Here is a 26879-nt window from a genome sequence, read left to right on the forward strand (position 1 = left end):
TGGAAATGGTTTTGTACAACAGAAGTGTCGATAATTAAAGATCGCCGTTAGATCATTTGTCAGAAAATTACACCAACAAAATTGTGACAAATGTCAATAGGGAGATCATAGATGGAAACGCAATAAAAAAGTCAATAATCGCGAATAAGTAAAAAAAGTTAAAAAGCTGAAAATCGCGCCATCAGTCCATTTGAGTCCGTCAAGAGGGCATCCGCCCCTGACTGTTGGAAGCTCCGCCACTGTAATTCGATACCTGTTAAAATTAGTTTAAGTCATTTAATATCGTGTTTTTGAAGAGTTGTAAAGTTTAGGATATAACCCGGCATATTTATCATTTGATAATATTGCTTTATATCGGGTAATATATGAAGAAAAGAACATATTCATGAAAGGCGGGTTTAGGGTTAATTTTATTAACTGTACGATTGGTTACAATGTTATGTGTATAATGTTAGAATATATCATGAATGGACATGTGTATTTGGTTTCAAAACCAGGAATTACAAAGCGTTTATTAAAGCCAACATGAAAGAAATATGAAATAACTTCAAACCGGTAACAAAATAATGATATTCATCGGTAGAATTTTGACAATGTATAAAATGTTCTGTAAAATTACTAAAACTTTAATCAGCTGTTTCTAATGAAGTTTTGAACTATTATTGGTTTCTGCACTGAACGGTGGGTGTCAGAGCGGGAGGGGACAAGCCTGATCGGTTCGTGCAGGTTAGCAAAACATTTTTTTTTTAAACTACGTGGGAAACTTAATTACTTAAATACTGGGAGACTGCTCCAGATTAGGCAACCCGGGAAGAGACTGTATAAGCTAAGAAAACAAAAAAACACTAAATAACCTACAAGACCTGCCATATATAAGGGTACGATCATTAATTTCAAGCTTCAGTACACAAAATGTTCCGATTGTCATGAACTTGTTCGTTTCATTATTTGAATGTCATAACAGTCACGCCATCCTATTATCCTAGTACACTATTATCTATACCTGTGTTACAAATTGTGATAATTTCAGCTATCGATATATCGAAAATGCAAGGTAGGAATTGTATGAAAATTTCACCAGGATGCTTAGTATATAATCTTATTTAATTAGTCAAGATATATTATCCTCTGAGTTATCCTTTTTAAGATTAGCAACTTTGCAGTCTATTTTGAGTCTAGACGTAACTTATCAAACTCGTCTATAGAACAGAGTCATCAAAATGTAGTAAGCATTGAATGAAAACAAATGAAAATTAAAAATATGATTTCTATGGAAGAACTTAAAGTAATTAGAACCATTCTGGTTCAATTCCTGTTGCAATGCTATCTATCATTATACCGACATTATGACGTCATACCAGCATTTAAGGAGAGATTGCATGTTAAGCGCATGATCAAAGTATTTTGACTGTTATACTGATAAAACGTTAGTCTTAAACGTTTATATCTTTGTCTGTAGGTGAATTATTGTAAGCGTTCATGTTATATTATTCGTGCGCTGATGGAGATCAGTCAATACAACAAATAGAATATGCCTTAAAATTCATCATAATAAACTAAAAGTATTTCAAATCATGATTTGAAATGGATAGAACATAAATCTGTAAAAACAATAACAAATTAAAAACAAAAGTATTGAAACAATCGAAAAAGTTATTTAAGTATCAGTTACTTAATATACATAATATACATTTGTCCTTTGAAATCATTTGATATGACGTAACATTCATGTCATCCTATTGTCTTCATGTTATGAATGAAACTACACTGGAACTTAAAAAAAAAATGAAGAAATGCTGACTTAGAACAAACATATCCCAGATATTAATTAATATCACATCTAAGTCCTTGTAGTTCGATTTTAATAACGCAATGACATTGTAGATATACAATGAATGTCATTGAGTCTTACCATTGACACAATTTCGGTGGCTCTAATCTTGTTAGATTCAAGACATTACGTAACTCAGTTTGAATCAAAGTTTTAATCAAAATTTAGTAAAAGAAGGAACAAAGAAACCACATAAAAGTTGAACCATGCAATCCTAGTTACCGAGTGTATGTGGATACAGTATGTACAGATTTTAACCAAAGCATTACAAACATGTCTGGTTAAAAGTAGTTTAGAAGTATTTACAAAATTAGGCGTTTAATTAATGTTCTGAGTAGTAGAATGTTTGTCGGGTGAAGGGGGGGGGGGGTGGCGTCGGGGAGGTGGTGATGTTGATCTGGAATTGGGATGAATCATCATTACATACAATTTGACCAATAAAGGATTTGATATCCTGCTTTCGAGGAGTGCATGGATTCCGAGAGCAGGTCACCAGCAATACCTGACCAACAAACAAACCATTACGCAAGTAGCAAATACTTTGTTACATATTGTGGAAAAATTAAATCTAAAAAGTACTGTACATTACCGTTTAATTCCATTCTAAAAATGAGCGATCCGGTTGTGGTGTAAATTACTACTATAAGATCTACTTGGTCACCAATGTGGTGGTTACGTGATCTTACTCCTCCAATACCCCACCCTCACCTCCCCCCCCCCCCCCCCCGCGCCTCCACGTAAACAAAAAGAGTAAGATAGGGAGTGTACTCTTTCTTCCCTCACTCAATAGTTGACTTCAAAGTACTGATGACGTAGTGTTTGATGGATGACGTCAACAGAAGTTTGATTGGCTCTTAGCAATTTGAATGTGGCTCTTAGGGCAAAAAGAAAACAAGTATATGAGTACAGTGATGTGAATAATAAAACATAACAAATTATTTGCTGTACACTTTACAATACCAAGTAGCCTATATGAACATGTGAGATATCGAATCTTGGTTTGGAGTTCTTTGTAGTATTTGGAGTTATTTACAGTTTACAAACCTAAAGGATGGACAAGGAATCCACTAGACATCTCATCCACTTCTCCGAAAAAGAGAAATCAGGCTAGCAATAAATTTAGATTATGTATGCTACATGTGGTCCAACTAGCCGAAAAGGTAGGTACTTTATCTTAAATAATAGTGGACGAGTTTCTCATAATTACTCATTGTTTCTAACATGTGCTTCTCTGATTTTGTTAACATTATATCGAGCTAAATTCAAGCGACACAAAAAATACATTTGTTAGATGTTTCTTCAACTTGGTTATCAATGACGTCACCATACTATATCAGTTTGCTGCGAAGATGATATCTCAGTCTCTCTCTGTAACATAAAAGTAAAATGATATATATTAGGTACTATTGTTATTATAAAAAAATGGATAAAGCAACTACATATTAGTAGAACAATGCGTAAGTAATACCTACACAACCCCCCTTCCAACCCCCCGCAAAAATGTGCCATGAATTGCACATTAACATTCTTCTAAACTTCGACGAAGGAATTGATTTCTCTCTGTAAGTATACTTTACTCACCTAAATATTGTTTTTATGCTAAATGAGATTATTTGTTATACATGACAAATTTGAAGGAAACAGAAATGGAAGAAGATAATGCTCTTTAACATTTTTGTGTTTTAGAAAACAGTATCGTGACCCTCTGACCTAAACATCCCTTCTGTTTTAATTTATGAATCTGCATTTATTTTCCCCTTTTCACGATCCCACCTCACTTTATTTAAAAATTCCATTTTTACGTCCCTAATTAGGTCAGAGATGCCAAAGAGCTGACGAGCCATGAAATTGCTCAGATTTAACACTTTTCTTTCCTCTGATTCTATTATTTTCTGTGTGTAGTCCAATATAGTGACCTCACCATATCGCTAATAGTCGTTTCCTAATAAACTTTCAAATGTTTACCGACATTTTTGTCCCGGTAAGTATTAACGAAGGACTCACGATAATTTATATTTTTCCTTCAAATTAATGAGGAATGGTGGAACTATACTAACCATTATAATAACCGTTTTAGTGATAAGACACATGTTAGCAGATGAAAAAAATATATCGCTTTCAAGATATGACCTTCTTACGCCTCATCAGCGGAACAGAAGATTGTGTATCCGACATTATTGCGATACGGAACATATACTTTTGTTTCTTTCTAATGGAAGGAAGTTTTCACTCATTTTCATGCATTTAATCAGGGATCAGCCTGGTGAACACAAACTATATTAAACCCAATTACAGTTGAAGCAGATGAAACTAGTGACAATACAAATTAGAAAATCACAGATATAGGGATAAAAAATGTGTCTAATGATGGATAATTTGTTTAATATATTAAGATTTTACAATTAAAAGTAGCAAACACAATCCACTCTCAACAATACAATTTTAAATACTAAGGTAAAAAGTATTCAATTGTATTGACCGTACACTTACTTGAACCATGCCAGGACTCTCCGGTAACTCTCTTCATCGAATCCCTAAACAAGAGGAAAAGTATTAGTACTGAATATGTTTAATATAACACAAAAACAAAGACAATGCAGTATATTTTAATGTTGTAAATATTCATCATATGCAGCCATATTAATACTGTTTTCTCAGAGGTGATTGATTTAAGCTAAACCAAACTTATTTTCACTTCATTTTGAAATTCCTTTTGCATGTTTTCAAATGTCTTGACAGTTTTTGTCCTAATTATTATTATTTCAGTTATCATTTTAGGGAATTCTAACAAGTATATTCTGCGAATATTTTAGTACTGAACACGTAATACACATGACGGATAAATCCCTGAAACCATGGTCACATATGCTCTGGTCGCTTTGATTCCGTGCTTGAAAGGACTAATTTGCGAAGGTTGGATTCGAGAAAAAAAAAACGTTCTACCGTTTGCTTGAAACATTGAAAATAAGTGTATAAATAACAACAATGGGTCGTATATGTCAACAAATATTAGACTAAGACCCCCACGGTCAATAGCCTGCTTAATATGGATGGTCAGTGGTCTGGTTGGATCCGTAGACATATTGCTTAAGTCCTTAAAACTCCTGCAATTAAGTTTTAAAAGTTTTCTTATGGTGTCCCGGGGCCCCAATGCGAAAATAAATACATAACTATACTAAGTTAACAACGATGTTCCGAAAAATTATTCGCGATCATAATACACTCCCGTCCCCCTTTCCGCGGCATCCGGGCTTCTGTGGTTACCATAGTACTAACGCTTGGGGAAACTGTCAGTATGTAGGTACTAGGCCCATAGTCACAGTAATTCTTGACCTCGTATTGTTTTTTGAAATAGATGGGAGAGATTGGAGAGATATTGAGTAATTAAGAGACATATTTATTTCATTTTTCAGGCCTTTTGTTAAACCAGGATTTCTTTGGACAAAGAGGACCCTCAAAACCCTGTCAAAACAGGAAATTCAGATTACATTATTATAAGTTTCTTACTATATTGTTAGTTTCTCTGTACAGTATCAGTAAAGCGATTCTTAATTCAAACGTGTTTGACCGTTTAATGTTCGACATCCAAGGGCAATTTGCTTCATTTATCCAGTTACATGAATATAGCTATAGATTTATGTAATTAATATTGTTCCTGTATCTCCATGGTTACACACTACAGTTATGTCCGAGATGTCTAAAGACATAACATATCAAGATGTATTACAACTATTAAACTATGAGTGACTTCTAAAACTACGGCGAAGAAAGTTAGTGGAGAGGGATGGGGTTAATTTACATCTCCATCCGAATTTGGGAAACATATTCTAGTTTTAAACAATTTAGTCTGATGAGTCCTCCCTCCCTCCGTCTTAACGCAGTAAACTCAAAGCCACAAGTTTTCTGCCTTTAAGGAGAAATACTTCATCACGTCAACTTATCCGTCACCTGCATGGTGAGTACACACCCAATTTCTCTTAGTACAATTTTGTATATACAATGCTGTATGTAGCATTAATATGCACTAGCTGCACGCGTAAGCTACCGTGGTATTTGAAAATAGTTTACTCGGGCCCTAGGAAGACATAAAACGTGCATTGACATCAGCTGTTATGTTCATTCTCGACAATCGTTGACATTATTCAATAATAAACGCCCGTACAACATTATGTGTTAGCTGGATTTATCAGGTTTTCAATACATATAATGTAAACAAAAGAATCAGCGACATGTTAAAGATTAATGTTTTCATGGAATATTCAAAAATAAAATTTCACGTAGACGGGGGAAAAAAATGATGCTTTATTTTAATTCCTTGTTACGTCATTTTGACTAACATTAAAACGAGTTGGTATACTATTCAGAAATTGGCTTTCATATTGAAGGTAACAGACTAATAACCATCGTAAAAAAACAATACATGTAACAGGTTGTGATTAACAATAATCAAGATAAAACCTTCTCGCAATCTTACTTGAGGCTTTTGGAACTGACACAAATTTGAATAATATATCGCTCAATGAATTTGTGTTATTTTTAACTTTCATGTTGGCAGAGAGCCGATTCTAATGCACGCACACAGGTTCATTTCAAATCACCTTAGTTTGTTAGCTACCTATGCCGTTACTGACATGTCATTTATTTCAAGGGACCCGAATTGGAACTTGGAATTGCAGCCCTCCTCCATTAAATCCACTCTGTAAGGGATTACGGTGTGACGTCATCAATCATACACTACAGCATCAATTGTTAAGTTTGTTTATAGTTTCCTTGTATCTCATATAACAATAGTTAGCTCCGAGTTATTAATTGATGCCACAGTGCACGATTGCTTATCACAATGAATAATAATGATGCTATAACCAAGCAGATACTTTAACAACCCAGTAAATCATCTTGCTCCTAGGCTCACTCACATTTACCAATAAAGCGGACCAGTTTATCTCTTCAATTTCAATAGTTAATATGTTCCCGTTTGACGGGTATGTGATGATGCTTACATGCAAACTGTACTGCATCGTTTACCGAAGTTCTGCGAGAAGCTTAGCTCCTTTTTAACCATTCCCAACCCCTCCCCGAGTTCAGAGAATGATAATAATGATTTTATATTATCAAAGAATACTGGAGTAGATATTTATAAGCAATGTAAGTATAGCCTTCTAGAGTTAGTCCTTTATGTGTTGAGAACATTTTTACGGTAGCACTGTTGCATCGTCATATGACATTTAATGATGTAAATATAATATGTGTTTCTGATATGTCAATGAAGGTGACTTTTAAGAATATTTTTCTTAGTTCCTTCTACAGTCAATAACCTTGAAAATTTGTTTCTCGAAGAAATGAATGAACAAGGATATACTATAAGATAATAAAAACTGGTTTCTTTTGATATTTTTTGAACTTATAACGAATTGTGATCTGCACTTCAGCAGAGTGAAATAAAATAGTCATTTAACATATGTCGGAGTGGGAAGGGGGGGGGGGTTGGATGGATGGACACCTGGGGTATTTGAAAGTCAATATTCTAATATAGTGTGAGGCAATTAACCCCCATAACATTGAACTAAATCTTGTAGTATTTAAACCTCTATCCGTTTCTTTGTTTATCATTTCTTTGACTGTGTGTGCAGAAGGAGGATTATTTGGCCACAACTAAAATTGACTTTGAGAACAGTGCTATCATCATAACGAGATATAAACTCGTAACTGACCTATATAAACTATAAGTCTTTCATCCCTGATGAGAAACAAAGCATAATACTCTTTTGTCTTATTTCTTTGTTCCACAGTAATCAACACCTCCTTGTCTGTTAAAAAATTACAGTTACTAATTAACATAAATATGTCTCTCTTACCTCTTCCCCTGGTAGATCGCCTTTATAGTCACAAGCCTGAAAGGAAGAGAAATATTTTTTTCATGACATTTAGAAATTGTATTGCAGGAAAATATAATAAGCTGAAGACGAAGCAAAACATATTTTTTAGGATATATCTGCATAAATATTCCTTGCAGGTAATCGCACATCTGCATTGAACACACTGTAAGATGCACGGACTTAATAACATGAATACAAACATGGGCTTCATAGGGAAGACATAGTAGTCTTATACTCGTCATTAAACACTGAGTGACGTCATCAAACACTGGGTGACGTCATCAAACATTGAGTTACGTCAAAATGATTACTTCTCACTGATATTATCAGATGGGTACCATTGACAACAGAGAAGATGAAGCGTAGGAAAATGAGGGCAGTATTCAAAGATAGAACTCAGAACATCATGGTTGGATCAATTTAATGATATTGGTTAGCCCACATAGCAGCATATTGGTTACCCCCCCACTCCCTCCCTTCGTCTTAGATGGTATGTTTCTATCGTCTTGTTATAAAACCAGCATTGTTTTTTTTTCTTCTAAATTTACCCTGTGTATGTATATATATATGTATAAATATATATATATATATATATATATATATGTTAAATTGGATGTGTGCACATCCGCACGAAATCATTTAGACGGTCTGTAAATTAAAGACAATATTAAGAGCGGGTTCATGCAACCGATACGCCCTGTGTGTCTATCAGACTATTATAGGCCAAAATCTTGCGAGCTCGACATTGCTTTGTCCCTATATACTGACTGGGCTAGGACTTGTTTGGGTTGCTCATATACTCTATAGAACTCTGTCGGACTACCATCCTCGAATCAAGTAGTCTCGGACTCGGAATCAGGAAACATAGGACTCAACTACATCAGAGTGTTTCTTATACTATAACAAACAGACATATTGACTGGTTCTGATGGAAAGAGTACTAATAACAATAGGAACCACGTGAGGAAACAAGGCCCGGATGTTGAATTATATTACCGACATGAACTATTCGTATTGAACACCCACTGTATCCTGCACGTAAGGGTATTTTAGTTAAATGTAATACAAATTTGCACACTCTTCATATCTTGTAGAAAAATGGAATAAAGCCATTCAGAAATATTTTCTTTGTTTTCTGTAAAGTTTATTCAAACAGAACACTAGAACTCTTGTACATTATTTGTGAAACATAAGTTGTCAAGTATTTATTAACCTTTAATCGAGTTAGATATTTCTTACGGAAGCTCTAAGTGTACATGTTATGTTCAACGGTATATTAATATTATAGAAGGTATGAACCTGACCGCTTGTAATGAGCCTCAGCAGGCGATGAAAACAGAAACAACTTCAGCCCCAATGCTTACATGTATGAAATGGATGAAGCTAGTATGTACATATGGTATGACATTTGTGATAGGTCTGATTTAAGTTCCGATGCTGGTTACAAAGCAAACATGTTTCTCATGAGTTTAAGTATCTATCTAAGTTATAATAATTTATCAAACGTTTGTGAGCTATTTGGTGGCGGTTAAGTTGATACTGTAAACGAAACCAGCTATTTTAATACTACATTACTTCAGTTAATCTTGTCATCCAACCATTGTTGTAAACGGATCAGCCAGCTTCTCCTAAGAAGAGTCTAATGCACATTTAAGAAGCTTTTAACAAATGCAGAAAGCAATATACGGCAAAGGCTTAGAATCTTTACATCCGTGACGCAGTATCTTGAAAAAAAAAATCAGATTCTTTTTGAACATTGTGTTTTTACACAGCGTCACAAAATCCGCGTATATTTATTAGTTACCATGGTATGTACACAACAGAACGAAGCAGTAGGATATCCACCCCCCCCCCCCTCCATACTGACTGGTATTACGGTCTTGATATGTAAATGTGCGTGGAAAGTGATTTAATCACAGCTCCACCAAATCATCGGTTATGATGTACCACACAGAGCGAATCTAGTGCCACTTACATAATATATTACCGATATCTTATTCTATAGTTTATTCTAAATAGTGAATATGTGAGTTTCACCAATTTCAAAATAATCTTCAATTTTCTTTTCTTTATATCAATTAATGTATCACTTCTTCCTTCATTTATATCAATCACCACATTGTCCAGCATTAGCACTCTGGAAAACAGTGAGTCTGATGTTTACAATCAATTACGTTTATCATGCACTTCACACAAACGATATGCAATGTAAACCAGTGTCTATTGGGATTTTACAACCATAAAAGTACAACACTATTGAATCGCCCTGCTTCGCCTCAGTCACCACTTCATCCTCATTTCTCAAACTCTACGTAATTAATGTCCTATTTACAGTAGTGTACTTGAAACCGTCGCAAAAATATGTACTTCGATAAATAAATGTTTAAACAGTAGAGATCCTTAAATCCCTTGAATCTACTGGAGAGAACAGTGTTAATTTATTACCAGAATTTAATTAAGTTGTACATAAGTCATGTTTACACTAATCTGGATAAATAATAACTTAAACTATAGTTATCATTCATATCGCTTGAAACTATAAGAGAGAACAGAGTTAATAATTGAGTAAGAACTTAAAGAGTAACAAAAATGGACTTTTAAATTTTCTGTATTTTGTGCTGTTTTCCAAATCCCACCTGGGAAGATTAAAGTAATTGATTTCAACACACAAAAACCCGTGGCACTATTTTTTTTTTAACTTTAAAGAGAACAACAGTGTGAATCGAGTCGCGCAATACCAGTTCATCCTCGTTTTTGCCCTAGAAACTCCACGTTTTTTTTTTATGTCCTACATACAGTATTGTACTTGAAAGCTTCGCATAAATCCCTTGAAGCTATTAGAGAGAACAGTGTTAATTTATAGCAAAACTTAATTCAGTTGTATGTCAGTCATGTTTACGCTAATCTGGATAAATAATAACTTAAACTATAGTTATCATTCAAATCTCTTGAAACTAGTAGAGAGAACCGAGTTAATAATTGAGTAAGATTGAACTTAAAGAGTAAAAAAAAAAAACTTTTAAAAATGTCTGTATTTTGTGCTGTTTTCACTACAATCTGCTAGTAGCAAACTTGACCGTTTTACGGAAAATGAAAAATTTTGTATGTTTCTTCAGTCAACCAAAATCCCACCAGAGAAGATTAAAGTAATTGTTTTCAAAAAAAAAAAAAATATCTGTGACCCTAATTGGTGGGACACAGATTTTTTAAATTTAGCTAAACGACAAATTCACTAATCAAGAGCAGTCACGTGATTGAACTTTGTTGCAGGGTATCCAATAATTCTGAAAATATCACATGGTTTGGTCAAAGTTTACAACATATTACGTACTAGGCAGTTACATAAAAACCTTCACCCAGTGACTAAATTCTCACCTTTATTTGTTGTTAATCATAAACTAATTTGTTATTCAGTTATAATAAGTTTGGAGTCAAAATCACCCCAAAATCTGTCCCTGTAATTAGCTGCTAAAATTCTCACATCACCATCCTGTACATTGGGCCTAATTCTCTAAAACAACCAAACAAATTGTAACAGTAAATTTGTTCAGTAATTACTGGAACGAAGACAAATTATTTAAAGCTGCTATCATTTAGAATGGAAATTATGCATGGAAGGCCTACCGTAAAAATGAAAAAATCCCCTTCAAAAACAGCGGCAGCTATACAGGAGCAGTTATACAGGCGCAGTCCTACGGGGCAGCTATACGGGGAGGCTAAACGGTTGCCGCTAAACGCGGGCAGCTTTAACTGCACAGTTAGAGCTAGAGGCAGATATAGGCCATGGGCCGTAGCTCTGAATTCCTTCCAGAAAATGATTCTTGTTACGTCCGGAGTGGTATTACATGAAATATAGTCTGAGTTATAGATAATATGTCCCTAATAAAGAATCAAGTTGTTCTTTTGCTCAAAAGTGGCACATTAATATGTAATTCACAGATAAAATGTCAAATTTTCCAACATAAAGAAAAACATAAGAAAAACAGTGCCCTCACTTGATCAAAAATACGTAGTCTGTCTCCAGATAGAAACAGTTTACCCCCCAAAAATTCACATTTTGATGTGGAAACCTTTATAATTGTAAAGATTATGTAAGGCACAACATTTCTAAAAGTCTGTATAGGCATATGGCTATTGGAATAATATTTTTCAACTGTACTTGGTGTTTATTTGTAGTGGGGATAGGCCAGTTTGTTCATTGTTAAATTGTTGAAATACACTATTTCTAGGCAATTAATGATCCAGTAATAACAAATGAGAGCAAGGAGTAGGCCAGCATGTATACATAACATGATTGAGGAGGGGGTCATTCTTGGTGAATAAATAAGCACATTATTTCATATTCATTATAATCAAACTGGAGATTCCGATAGACTTTTTTAACAAACAAAGTATGTCTAAACAGCCAAAAAAAGTGACAAACTCAGATATGTTCTTCTTTTATTTATCAAGCAGCGCTTCACCTAACTACCTTAACAAAAAAACTTTAAATCTCATTTGTAATATGCATTAAACTGTTTGTTGATCATAACATTGCACATGAAACTTCTGTAGATAGTATCAGTAAGTTGTACTCTTATGAATACCCATGGTGAATGGGTGGCACTTACTCGTCAACAACAAGTTAAACGACTGTACACACAGGACCCATCCACAAAAATCGAGCCTCGTTTTGTTTGTTTGTTTTTTGCGGGTGGGGGGGGGGGGTGTTTAAGTGATCGCATAATCAATATTCAATAGGGTGTGGTGCACTGACTATGTCTTTGATTATTGTATGTTAAATTCCATTATGAAATGGTGTTCTGGAGAGTGGAGACTGGTGTTAGCCACGATTAAACTAACATGAAATAAAACAACAATTTGTGTGGAAATTTGCATCAAATTGAATAAACAATAACGTGAGATATTACTTCATCGGACCATTTCGAATCACATTATAGTCCTACACCTTTTCCAACTGATACTGAAAGTTACAACAGAGTACAATTTGATTTTTTTTTTCAAACTAAATGCATAGCCCCAACTCTTGACACTACTGAATTTGTTTTCTTCATGTTTGTCATACAGATCCCTCTATTTCCTTACACATTATTTGAACATGTAACTAATGATGCACTATATTTAGTTCACACATTCCTGCATGTATTTACACATCTAACAATCACAATTTTTGAGTTCACATTTTAAAAATGCTAGATTTTGAAATATTACTCCAAAGTCCAATTGATGTCTGATGTCATGCTGTGTCCACATGTACCTCTTGGACAGCAATTCTAAGCTGTCTAGCTGTAAAGTACATGTCACTCGATTAAATGCCTTGACTTCTACACAAACCTTTTTGTTCATGCTACAAATCAGATTCACTATCACTTGAAGTGTCTAACTAGTTACTTGACTTTGTATCATCTTGTAGATTAACCAGGTTTACTGCTAGATCCTGAGCTTCTACAGTTCTGGAAATTACAACTTCACTTTCATAGCGTCGCGTTGGTCGCAAAAAATTAAGTCGTGGATAGGAGCCTTGGGGACGCCTTTTTAAGTTGTAGGATCTGTAACTTGAGGCATCAATCCCTTGAACTTCTTTAACCATTTTGATGAACTGGGCTGTGAGTTTTGTCATCCTGATCGCACCCTGTTGTTTGAGAATCTGTTCATCAATGACATTGTGGCAAAACTTTGCATAAGACTCTGCATATAGAATATCTGTTGTTTCTTTTGGCCACTTCCGAGTGAGAAATCTGGTTGCGTTGCGAAAACAACTCGGATGGTATCTTGCCTCGGAATCAACAAGGTCTCTGCCACGCATTTGCAAAAGAAGGGATTCGTTACATGTCAGCTCAGCAGCCTTTCTGAGTTTCCCAGCATCTATTGTCCTGTAACGAGTCAGGGGCTCTCTTCGTCTCTTACAGGTCACCTTGTCCCTTATCCAGTGATCAGTGTGACAAATTATGCACGACACTGGAAGTATGTGTGGTCTGCCTGAAGAAGATGGTCCAGCTACGTTTGATCTTAGTGTTCGCATCTTACAGACAGGTTCAACATCGTCGTTGTCATCATCAGTGGAATCATCTGTAACATTCAAACAAGAGAAAGATACATATTAAATACAACTTTAAAAAAGTTTAAAAAATTTGCTCTGAATTCATTAACCTACACCATTTTACAACTTGAATTGACAAACCTAGCCCAGTTTATCTAAACTTGTTATAATGAATAACTTTTCTTTACAAATGAAAATTTGGGCATAGATTTGGGGCCCTTGTCTTATTTTATCAAATCATTGATATCGACCTCCACCCATATAAAAAATCAACCAAGTATTTGTACAAATGAAAAATTGGGCGTGGGTTTGGGGCCCTTGTCTCATTTTATCAAATCATTGAGCAATTATGAAATATCGACCTCCACCCATATAAAAAAATCAACCAAGTATTTGTACAAATGAAAAATTGGGCGTGGGTTTGGGGCCCTCGTCTTATTTTATAAAACTCACAGAGCAATAATGAAATATTGATCTCCAGTCCACCCATATAAAAAAAAAATCAACTAAGCGCAAATGGAAAATTGGGCGTGGGTTTGGGGCCCTCGTCTCATTTAAAATCATGGAGCAACTACTGAAGAAAGTCTAAAAGTTAAATATCAAACCCCCCCCCCCCCCCCATGACAGGTACTTCTATTTGTTGAACACATGCCAAATTTAACTTAACACACACTAAATAGAGATTTTAATTGTAAATGTATCCCTTTTGTTTGTACATATCTAACCCTAACCCAAATAAATTCACGATTACATCAGGTTGATGCATTTTGCACAACAAAATGACAGCAGGACTAGGTTACAATACAATAACAAACCGTCAAGAACGAATGTAAAAACTTAAATAAAAGCACAACCACATTCCACAAAATGTCAGATTGACATTTCTAATTTCAGTTGGAAAATGGGTTCATACTCATAATATTATTTAAATGTTTGCTTACCATCTTTGGGCGGATTTTTAGCAAGCCTTTCTTCAGTCTTGTTGAGTTTATTCATCTGTGAATCTCTGGTATTGTAGCAATCACGATGATAGCCAATGCACGACTCACCATGCTCATGAAAATCAGCTAAAGATTTTGAGCTCTCTATACAGTATTTTGAAGTGACATCTCTAGCTAATGCACCATAAATACCTGGTAAAACAATCCACCTTAAAACACAAACCTTGAATTTGGCAAAAGAGCTGTCAGAAAAGGATGAAATATTCGCTTTTGTCTGTGCACACACATGCATACAACATTTGAGTGTGGGAGCAGCCATGTTTGTGCAGTTAGTGTAACCATGGTGTAACCAGACCACAGATCAACAGCTGTGATTGGTCAATTAAGGTTTGACCTGGAAATACTGACCAATTAGATAAGCTCTTTTAAGAGCAATGGATAATTTCTTTTGTTAGTTTTTCTTAAATTCTGACTGTTTGTGCCAGTAGAACCAAAAAGAACAAGTCAATCTTGATTCAGTACACATTTATACTAACTATTTCAGAGAAATTAACTTTCCCCACTGACCATGTGAACAAAAGTGCATCTAAATTTGCCATGGCCCATGGCCTAATAGAGGTGGCAGTTATACGGGGCAGCCATACAAGGGCGGCAATACGGGACAGCTATACAGGCGCACCTAATAGGGATTGTTATACGGGGGCAGGTACATGGGGTCGATATACTGCGGCATCTATACGGGTAGTTTTTACGCAGCTACATACGGGCAGTTATACTGGGGGGGGGGTGGGGATAGCGATATAGGGGTAACTTTACTGGGGAAGCTATACGGGGAAGCTATAAGGAGCAGATATATAGGTGCAGCTTACGGGGGCAGCTAAACGGGTGCAGCTAGACGTGGCAGTTAAATGGCAACAATACAGGGGCGGCAATACGGGGCAGCTATATAGTCGCAGTTATATGGGGGCAAATATACTGGGGCAGCTAAACAGGGGCAGCGATATGGGGCAGCAATAAAATGGCAGTTAAATGGGGACAGATATACGAGGAAGATATACGGGGAAGCAATACGGGGCGGCTTCATAGGGGCAGCTACACGTGGCAATTATACAGGGGCAACTATACCGGGGATATACTATGGGGGTAACTATACAGGGGAAGATATACAAGGGGGCATAAAGATGATATACGGGGCAACTAAACGGGGCAGCTAAACGGGGGCAGCTTTATGGGGGAAGCTATACAGGGGCAGCTTATATAGGCAGCTATCAAGGGATGGGGCAGCTTTACGGGGGTTGGTACACGGGGGCAGCAATATAGGGGTAGCTATACGGGGAAAGCTATACAGCGGAATATATGCGAGGAAGCTATGAGGGTAGCTATACGGGGGAACTATACAGGGAAAGATATAAGGGGCAGCTAGACGTGACAGTTATACGGGGGCAACAATACAGGGCGGCAATACGGGGAAGCTATATAGGGGCAGTTGTACGGGGAGAGATATACGGTAGAATATGTACGGGGAAGCTATACTGGGCAGCTATATAAAGGTAGCTATCCGGGGAACCTATAACGGTGAAAATATACGGGTAGCTTTATAGGGCAGCTACAAAGGGGCAGTTATAGGTGAGCAGATATACGGGCAAGCTAGATGGGGCAGCTATACATGGGTAGCCTTACGGGCAGCTTCAAGGGAGCAGCTATATGGACGAAAGCTTTTCGGGGCAGCTATTCCGGGTAGTTATACGAGGGCAACTATACAGGGGCAGCTGTACAGGGGCAGCCCTATATGGGCAACTTTATATGGGGGCAGCTTGACGGGGGTGGTACACAGGGGCAGCAATTTAGGGGTAGCTATACGGGGAAGCTATACGGAGGAAGATATGCAGGGAAGCTATGAGGGGAGCTATATAGCTGCAGTTATACGACATAGCTAAACGGGGCAGATATACGAATCCAGCTATACAGGGGTGGCAATACGGGGCAGCTATACAGGGGCAGTTATACAGGGGGAAGAAAAACGGGGAAGCAATAAGGACAGCTGTAAAGGGGCAGTTATACGTGGGCAGATATACGGGGAAGCTAGACGGGGCAGTTACAGGGGTCCAGCTATACAGGTCGGCAAAACGGGGCAGCTATATAGGGGCAGCTATACAGGGGAAGATATACTGGGAAGACATAGAGGGTAGCTATGTATATATGGGCAGCTAAACGGGCAGCTTTACGGCTGCAGTTGTACGTGCGAAGCTTGAAGGGAATGATAACAGTGGCAGCTATACGGGGCACCTATAAATATAGGAGCAGCTATACATGGGTTGTAATACGTGGTAAACTATACAGGGGCAGCTATTCAGGTGCACCTATAGGGGGCAGCTATACGGGGCAGTTTTAAAGGGGCAGCTATACGGGGGTAGCAATATAAGGGTAGCTATACGGGGAAAGCTATACGGGGGAAGATATGCGGGGAAGCTATAACGGTAGCTATATAGGTGCAGTTATACTGCGGAGCCACACAGGGGTGCCTCCACGGGAGCGGTTAGACGTGGCAGTAATACAGGGGCAGCTTAACGAGGGAAGATATACGGGGAAGCTATACCGGGCAGCTCTACTGGGCAGCAATATACAGGTAGCTATACGGGTGCAGTTATAAAGGGTAGCTAATTTGGGAGCTATATAGTTGCAGTTATACGGCGGAGCTTAACGGGGGCAGCTATACAAGGGCGTCAATACGGGACAGCTATAAAGAGGCAGTGTACGGGGGGGGGGGGGGGAGATATACGAGGAAGCTAGACGGGGAAAATATAGGGGTACCTATACGGCGCAGCTTCAAGGGGGCAGCTATACAGGCGAAACTTTAGGGGAAAGATATAAGTGGCAGCTATAGGGGGCACCTTTATATAGGGGCAGCTATACGGGGAAGTTACACAGGGTAGATAAACGTAGGCAACTATACGAGGGCAGTTATAAAGGGGCGGCTATAAGGGTAGCTTTATGGGGGCATACATACGGGGACAGCTACATTAAGCTACAAGGTCGGTCTAAAGGATTGTTTTGCGACTGTTACAAATGTTATATGTGCTATGGTTAACATTTCCTCCGAAATTAAATGAACATACAAAATAACCTGAGATTGCCCGTGACATTCTACGGTTTTATCAGAATCCAAACTTAAAGCTCATATATGATGTACATTCACAACCCACACAAAAACAAACACGGCATACATCAACATACTGTAAAATATGTAACAATCCTGCAGTCTAAAGGTGTACTTTTTAGCTATATAGGCCTATATTTTACCATACTTCTAATATCAACGGTGTCACTGATATGGTAGTGATACGGGTGTGTCAGTATAGAACTAAGTGTTGTGAGTGCTGAATGACATTCACGAAACAATGCTCTCAACACCCCATCTCCTCTGTTCTCTTTTACAGCTCCCATCCATCAATTTTCTCATTATTTTTGAATTCCGCTTTTTCCTTTAATGTTGCGAAAGATAACGTTGTATCTTTACAAGCTGAAACTACTTGAATCGAGTATCATTAACATATTCTGTATCTTTGCAAGCAGTGCAACTTTCAAGAAATGAGTTTTAGGATTTGAAAAAAAAAATATATACATCATCAACAATATAACAGTTTTCTCAGGACGTTATGGAGGAGTGAAGCTAAAAACACGATTAGATTGATTTTGATCCTTATACTTTAATGTAAGTTAATATGTTTCATGTTATTAATATATACTTGAGAAGAATTGTTTGAATTATAAAGTAGTTGTAAGAGTAATGCTAGAAACACGGGCTACATTCAGGGTCAGAAGGAAGTAAATTGGACCGAAGTTCTGCAGTAGAAGATAGAGGAAGGGATCTGGAAGTCATGTAGTATTAATCATTTTGAAGTTCATACAGACTACAACCATCCCCTCCCATCCCACCACCGGAACCAGTTCGAATAATGGTAAAATCTATGTGCTTAATAAGCTTATAATTCTTACAGCAGTCGAGTACATTTAAGTGACAGATGTTATCACCATATTGATATTAATGATTAGTGTGAATGAAAAGACAGAGGTCGGTCGTGTGTTATTAGAAATAACTGCCATAAAGGTGGATCTCACCTGCCATCCACCGGTCTGCAAATCCAGACGACGAGAAGAAGCGCTCACATTCCAAACTGTATGAATAAAACAACAGAGACCAATGTTAAGAATCAGTGCAGACTTATTCTTCATTGGTCTGGATTGAAATCATCAACATTAAATTAATCTGATTTATGCTGGCTCTTGATAATAACTTCACATCAGCTGAGTAATTAATCTAGTAGCTTCCGTAACGTAGATCTTATCTGTTTACAATCATTATCATCTCAGTTATATAGGTGATCAGTTTACAATCTTTATTTCTCAGTAGGATTCCCGATCAGTTTAATATCACTATCTTTTAAGTTATATAAACTATCATTTTATAATTGTTATCATCTCATTAATATAGCAGAACTGTTGTACACTAATCCTACATAAAATATGTGAAACAACTCAAATAGGAACAATTCTTGAACTTAATTAAGAGTATGATTGTCGAGTATCCGATGCTCAGATTAAAATAATAATCCATGAGACTATGAACTGATCAAAGAACACTCAACATCAGTGACGTCATTACAGACCATGAAATACACTAATTTAAATATTGTTTGTAGAAATTAAACTAAAAGTATTTGGAATTACTTTATTGAGTTAAAGTATGGAGCTACAAGACTAGATAAATCATCGTCATAATCACGTGATCACATTCCCGATGTCCTGAGAGCATGTGAGTTGTATAAAATAAGGTTTATTATGTCATGCTTCCAGGCACTTCATTAGGAATGTTTGTTTTCAACTGTATTAAGACTGCATACATCAATATCTCTAATTGTACTGTATGGAGAAGGAAGGTATGTATATTCTAGCTTCGTGTTATTATGACTTGACATACACAATTACAACATGGAACAATTACACTGTCAACATTACTGACAAGTTTAAGGATTTCTATGTTACAGTCTGTTATCGACAGAAGTGTTGATGGCGACAGACAATCCTTACATGTGAACAAATATGAATGAGGATATTATATCAAAATAAATTATGGTTCGTGGTTTGTCTTGTAGATCATCAATAAAGGCCGTGACAAAACTACAACACGAACTGAACAGAAATATCAGCAACAATTGTATACCATTACAATACTTGTTGATTTGAAATAGAACAGACCATTGTAACATCCCTTTGTTTCTGTGTGTTGACATTTTCAGATTCCGGAATTTAAATGAGAGCCGAGTTTATTGCAGCATATATTATAAAGATATCATAGTTGCAGTGCGCACTCTATTAATAACGGGCCGTTTTACCGGTCCAGATCTACCCACCTGCTATAACTAACTACACGTCCCTAGTTTTACGGTTATGATTCAGTTACAATACTGGTAACTGGTATACTTAATAAAGGTATGACAAATGCACATTTTCACTAAAATTAAGAAACACGTATACATTTTGAATAACCACGTGAGTTTCTTTTTTTCATCAGAGACTAGGTACATCCATGGAAGTTTACTTTATCCAAGCGAAAGGATGACATATTTCCTTTCAGCATTACTTTCATTTAATGAGTAAGAACATTCCCCAAACACAACGTATATAACATTACAGGAACACGAACCTGTACAGCAGCTACTTAGTCAAATACCCCCCTCCCAATTCCCCCGCCCCCCCCCCCCCGACAAAAAGAATAACAGAAGACCACAACAACGAACGAAAAAACAACACAAAAGCAAGAAGCGCGGCGTGAAATATTTATACCTCCCTCCTGCACCCGATCACTCGACTGTATCTGTTTCTGCTAAGTAATGCATTTGTTTGTTTTAACTAACTTTAACGAATACAATGAATTCTATAACGTCTAAAAATTCTTGTAGACGTCTTCACAAGAAGGTGGAACATAGAGTTGAAAACATTCAATTAAAAATTATTACTTAACCTTTCTTGTATACGTTGACAGATAAATATTACTTCTTTAAATTGTATCTACTCTGAATCCCTCTCTTAACTACTACTTGCAAGATCATTGAAGAAACACAGTAAGCTGCCTTACTCGAAAATGTTTAATCTTTCGTTATGATATTTTAGCATCTTAGCGAAAATCAAAGAAACCTATCAAGTTAAAACTTCAACAGATAACACGCGTCAAATGGAGTTAATTATACATCGTTACCTCATCAAGTAATACCGATGTAAAACTGTACCGAATCGATAAAAAGTATGTATTTTGATGGCTTGAAAATGAAACTAATACTCATCAGATAATAAATCAAACCTATTTTATGCACATTTTAATCTTTTACTTTGATAGTTTAATGTTATCAAAGGTTGATGCGAAGTCCCCGGTAGCTGCAGAAGTTAAAAAAAAATTGTCAGGTAGAAGCTTTACCTTAATATTGTACAGAACGTGCGTCAGAGCCCAAGCGGGTCGAGAGGCTAAAGTCCGGAACACAACGGGAGGGGGGGGGGGGTCAACGCATATAGAAGCTGCTATTATTATATTAGCGATAATATGGTCCAAATCTGGCGAAATACAGATATAAAGGAGTAGCAGACAGACCGATTTTTTATCTTGTCTTCGTTATTGTATTCTAACTCTTACTTTCTTAAGTGTTCGACCACGCTGAATTTGTCTCCAATTTGTTGACCGAATTGGCATCAATATGAGACCGAGTTTGGAATTTATCTGGGGCGTGGTGTGACACCCCACACTCCCGTTTGTATGTCTATGAGTTTACTTTCTCAATGTATAATAGTGCAATTCAATTTCCTGTTTACAAATACAGTGTTAGTGTAAGCAACGATCACTTTCAGTATCATATTAGTCTCACTTTGTTTTGACTCTTAACTTTTCGATTTACAAAAGATGTTCATATCATAAGGAAATTAAATGTCTACTGATAATTTAACTTAGTTTCTGCTTGGTTGCTGTGATTACAATAGGAAACAAACGAAATAGGGGCCCGTTCTGGAACAGTTAATAAGTTACACATCACTTGTATACATACGTGTTTAATTTCCTCTATAGAAGTGTAAAATGAATTAAATATTGTTTTAAATTCACATTTGTTGTTAATGCTTTCCTTAATATCATTACCGACATATTATTTATAGTCTAGTATTTTTCAAAGCAAATCATGCTTTAATGTTAATGTTCGTTTATACTTTTCAAGCGCCGACCTAGGAATTGATGGTGTGCCCCCCCCCCCCCCCCCCCTCATCACCACCACCACTACGCATTTCAAACTAACACAGCATTTTCAAGTAGAAAACATAGCACAATGTTGCGTTTAGACTTAGATATATGTTAAACTCTGCCTCAGAAGGTACCATTTGAAGTCTGGGGAAGGACCACAGACCCTACCCCCTTTCCCCCACTTCCCAAATAATGATGCCGGATTTCATTACCGCATGTTCCTGTTAAACACAAAATGCGTATCTTATTTTTGCCTTTATAAGTCTTTGATGTTATTATATTCAGCTAATGTTACCCATTATGATAATTCTGAGTACGGTGCATTTAGTCCCAACGGTTCTTTTACATTTTTGCTCTCTGTCTTGCATTCGCTTATTTTTTTTAAAAACACTTTGCAGCCTATAGTTTTTATTTTAATAACCAACCTATTGGTATTGCGTATTAAATGTATACATTTGCTTTATTAATTTTTAATTTATTTTTGTTTAATCTGTTTTGTCGCGTCATTGTACACGGCCAGTGATATCCGCTGATACAGATGTTGCTATATTAAAATATATTCGAAGACTGCGGTTTACAAAGGGATCACGGGCCAGAACTAACATAATACGGTAGGCCTATACCTTTCTCCAAAATGTCAAGTATCACTAATCCTGAGTTAAATAAGATCCCTGGTAGTAGTACGAATAATCAACATATACCGTGGTGTAAGTAACCAAACTTATGACTGTGTCAAGCATTGTGTTGATTTCGTTTGCTTTCGTTTGCTTGGACAAGAATTAAGTTAGACTTCGCGGATTTATTCTGCAAATCAGATTGAAAGAATAGTTTCTGCGGAGGTGCGTGCGTGTTTGTATGTTGTCTTTGCCGGGGTGGGGGTTGAAAAACTCCGAGGGGGAATGGAACATGTACTTTCATTGTAAGGGCAAAGTACATCATTACATTAAAGCCCTACAAAATCTTAAACAATCATTGTTGCAGTGTAATTAAGTTGCCCAAAGTGTATGATACCACTTCAGTTGGTACGAGATTTAAAGCATCACTTGATGTGATGGCTACTCACCAAAACATATTATAGGACAGTGATCTCAAAAACTCGAAATGAAAGGAATATGACTTAAATCTTAGATCAAGCAAGCTTAGCAATATTAAGTGTTGTTAAATTTCTATAATTCGGTTCGTTGTTTACCATCAAAAGACTGTCTTGGTTTTCTCCGTCATACACTATTGCAGTCATGTGTTGCTGATACAGTATTATCTTGTATGTGAATCAACAACAATCAACAAGTCAACAGACATTCGCATAGGTTGGTAACATCTTTAAATAAATGTAAGAAACTCGAAATGTGACTATTATGACGTCATTGTGACCATACCTTTAACGTTTCTTGAATTCAAGGATGGTGGAATGGATCCAACCGGAATATTGTCTGGCAGATCGTACATGACAAACCTATGGGGAGAAGTAGAGTAACCATCGTGTTAGATGTAGAAGACGTAGAGGAATGTCCTCCTAGTAAGGTATAGGTTTTACCAAATAAATGAAGATAAACAAAGAAAACAACACATAACAAGGAAATAAATCACATCTGATTGATCTGTCTGATCGGAATGACTTAAAATTACAAGTCTGTGTTTCAAAGATGCCACGAAAAATAAACTAGAATGTACATATTAATGTAAATAATAATGATGAAAGTTTGAACTGCTGTATGTAAATTGTACGTGATTGATAGTCATTGTGAAATGTATAGCCGTCCACATTATCAGAATTGGCTCATTCGTTTATATGTTGAACTTTACAATTAATTTAAAGTTGTTTAGACATGCAAAAATACAACATTGTACACCACAAACGGAGTTATATATGTTCTTTATAACAACCGAACGCTCGGATCACGTGATTTATATCGTATGTTATTTTCGGTAAATGTATTGGTTTTGTAGGTCTTCTTTGTGAATCTGTCTCACTTTAAATGAGAACTAAAATGTCTCAGATTGTTAGAGTTAAAATATTGAATATGAAATATAGAATTAATGAAACTTAAAGGTGAACTAATCTCAAAATAGTTTAAGATGCTACAAATTACATTTTTGCAACGAAATGGCCGGATAAAAAACCTGCAAAAAATGCACTGAAACGGAGGAAGAATGGAATGGAGATGGGTAGGAGGGTCGAGGACATAGCAACCTATTTTACTGGGCGCAACAACTGGTCCTCTCGGGTTATTACAGTAAAAAGGTAAACACAAAATAATTGTAATCATAATAATATTAATTTCAATAATTATAATAGGCTAACTATCATAATCATCATAATTATAATACTTATAATAATAATAATAATTATTATTATTATTATTATGATTAATACCCATTTCAGGGTAATCGGAATAATGGCAGAACATGTGCCCAATCAACCCAACGCCCCTATACCCTCGCTCACCCTTCTTTTATGCCTCCGTCGCCCCTGACACGGTAAGTGGATGATTTCATCGCAAACATTGCAGTGAAGTCTACACTCAGTACCGTATTTATACTAGTAAACTGACCTTCAAGTTAATATATATTGATCGTGGCGTGACATGTGGGGAGTATATGAACACAGTTTTACCTCTTTTTCAACAGTGCGCTTTTCAAATCTTTCTTATATTTCTATTTTCAGATAAAAACCATTATATATCGACCACACACAGATCTTGCATAGGGCCGATGTGAACTTACCAAGCTGGTGGCAGGAGTAGAGGGAGGATGTGTAACCTTGAACCTTTGTGGTAGCATATGATTATTCATTATGATTGCTATGAGTTTGGTGAAATACATCAGTGTTGTTAAAGTAGAAATTCTTTATCAATCCAACCTCCCCTTCCAATATTGCGACTCATCAAGCCAAGCAGTATTTCAGTCTGTCTCAACTAACTCAATGCCGATACCTTAATAATGAAACCAATCTGTGTTCAGTGAATATACTATTTGACAGCCCTGCTAACATGTTGTTTACTTCAAAACATAAGAGGAGCATGTGCATATACCATTGCATTGTCTCTAAGATTCCTTACTACGGCAAGTTGAGTTTGGCGAGCAAGAAATGAAATTATCTGGATTAACCGGTAACAGATAATGAATCATATTCAATTAATATCTTCAAGTCTAGCTCATTATCGTCTCAACATTATATAGGTATTGCCTAGATCTGTGTAAAACCAATACTCCGACCAATGGAAAGGAACTATATATGTTACCTATACGTACCTCTAATCTAATAAGCATAATGAATGTATATTGACCGAACTGTTGCTATTTCTGTTTTCATGTAAATAGTTTTCTTTACACTCGTTTGTTTTCTGTATCTTTTTATTGACTGGTGAAGAGCCTCTTTGGAATCTTTCAATGTAACGGATATAGCGGACATAACAACGTAATGTACATCAGGCGCGTATCCAGGATTTTCAAACCCGGGGGGCGCGAATTACTATCTAAGCGGAGCGCCACCATCGGTTGGCGCGCAGCGTACAAGAAAATTTCTTATTTTGATACCCCCCAGATCACCGGAAACGGCACTTCTCGGGCTTGAAATGACCAACCAGATGTACACTTTTTGCCTGAGAACCAAGTATTTCCTAATAGTTTTTTTTTTCCATCCATAACCTTTTTGAAGATTGTCAACCCGGCACACATCATGTTCGACCTGATCGCATCTCCTGTGGGTCTTTGCTTTTGTAGGTGATTCTACGTCACGGCCAACAATACCCGTCAGCCCCACTTTTCAAGGTTTTAAGCCCCATATTTGTTCCGAATTTGAAAATTCACATTTCTCGTGAATAAACTCACTTGAAAACATACCCATAATGTTGTACAAAATTTCATCTATGGACAACCAATATAGAAAAACTTCCTTGAACCCCTAACAGACTGGTCAAAATTGCACGAGTAGAGGGAAGTGTGATGCAGAATGTTGGTCAGAAATTTTCTAAAATTCAGACACAGTTAATTTATTGGTGTATAAATATTAAAACCTGTTATAACGGCTATTATAAAACTTGGTTGAAGGAAATGAAAAAATAGCAGATATTTCCGAAACCGAACACTATACACATAGGCGTAGGAGGCGCGGCGGAAGTGGCGGAGCTAGGGGTATTGGTCAGGAGGAGCGAGAATGGTCTGTAGGGGCGCTTTCAACACTATCTAAGCGGAGCGCCACCACTGGTTGGCGCGTAGCGTACAGACAATTTTTGAGTGAAGATACTCCCTAGATCGCCGGAAATGACCTTTTCCGGGCCTGGCTAATTTGCAGATAAACGAAGAATAAATAGGTGTCATCTCCAAATTACACGAACAAAATGTGACAAATGTCAATAAGTAGATGAGAGCGCAATAAAAAAGTCAATAATCTAGAATAAGTAAAAAGTGGTAAAGAGCTGAAAAACGCGCCAGCAGTCCATTTGAGTCCGTCAGGGGGGGGGGGGGCATGCGCCACCCTGACCGTATGGACGCTCCGCCACTGCGCGGCGGGGGTGCAGCCCCTAATTCGCCATTACTAATGTAAAAGAGAGTTTTGACATAATTGGACCTCCATGCTTTTTAAGTTTTTATACATCTACATGAGACATGTCGTTGTTTACATTAGCATCCCGCGGTATACTGCGCAATTTGAACGGACCGTACGGTACATGATGGCATGCGATGTATTAACCGATGCTTGCTTATATGATATTGACATGAACACGTTGAACGCGCACTTCGCGCGCGGAAATTTTTGGTTATTTTTTTAGGCAAGTCGGACAGTTTTGAGGCTTTTCATCCTGGAACGCCATTTTCATGCTCACTGATATGATGTGATATCTGCTGTTTGCGTCACAAATTCGAACAGGCTCGTAGCGAGGAATTTGCCAAGGGAGGGCGAAGCCTGTAG

General features: G+C 36.8%; 2 protein-coding genes across 2 annotated transcripts in view; both read right to left on the bottom strand.

The window, feature by feature from the left end:
- Positions 1-26879, bottom strand: part of LOC139982191 (uncharacterized) — a 297534-nt gene that overhangs the window by 131082 nt on the left and 139573 nt on the right. The gene's annotated exons all lie outside the window — the stretch shown is intronic.
- LOC139982553 (uncharacterized) overlaps positions 383-26879 on the bottom strand; it is a 139997-nt gene continuing 113500 nt past the window's right edge. The window contains exons 11-14 of the mRNA XM_071995446.1: positions 23344-23420; positions 18808-18863; positions 4322-7722; positions 383-3199 (exon numbers count right to left, since the gene is read on the bottom strand). Coding sequence (XP_071851547.1) covers positions 7663-7722; positions 18808-18863; positions 23344-23420 — 193 coding nt within the window. The 3' untranslated portion in view covers positions 383-3199; positions 4322-7662. The remainder of the gene's footprint in view (positions 3200-4321; positions 7723-18807; positions 18864-23343; positions 23421-26879) is intronic.

This window comes from Apostichopus japonicus, chromosome 16 (genome assembly GCF_037975245.1).
Source record: "Apostichopus japonicus isolate 1M-3 chromosome 16, ASM3797524v1, whole genome shotgun sequence".
Taxonomy (NCBI): Eukaryota; Metazoa; Echinodermata; class Holothuroidea; order Aspidochirotida; family Stichopodidae; genus Apostichopus; species Apostichopus japonicus.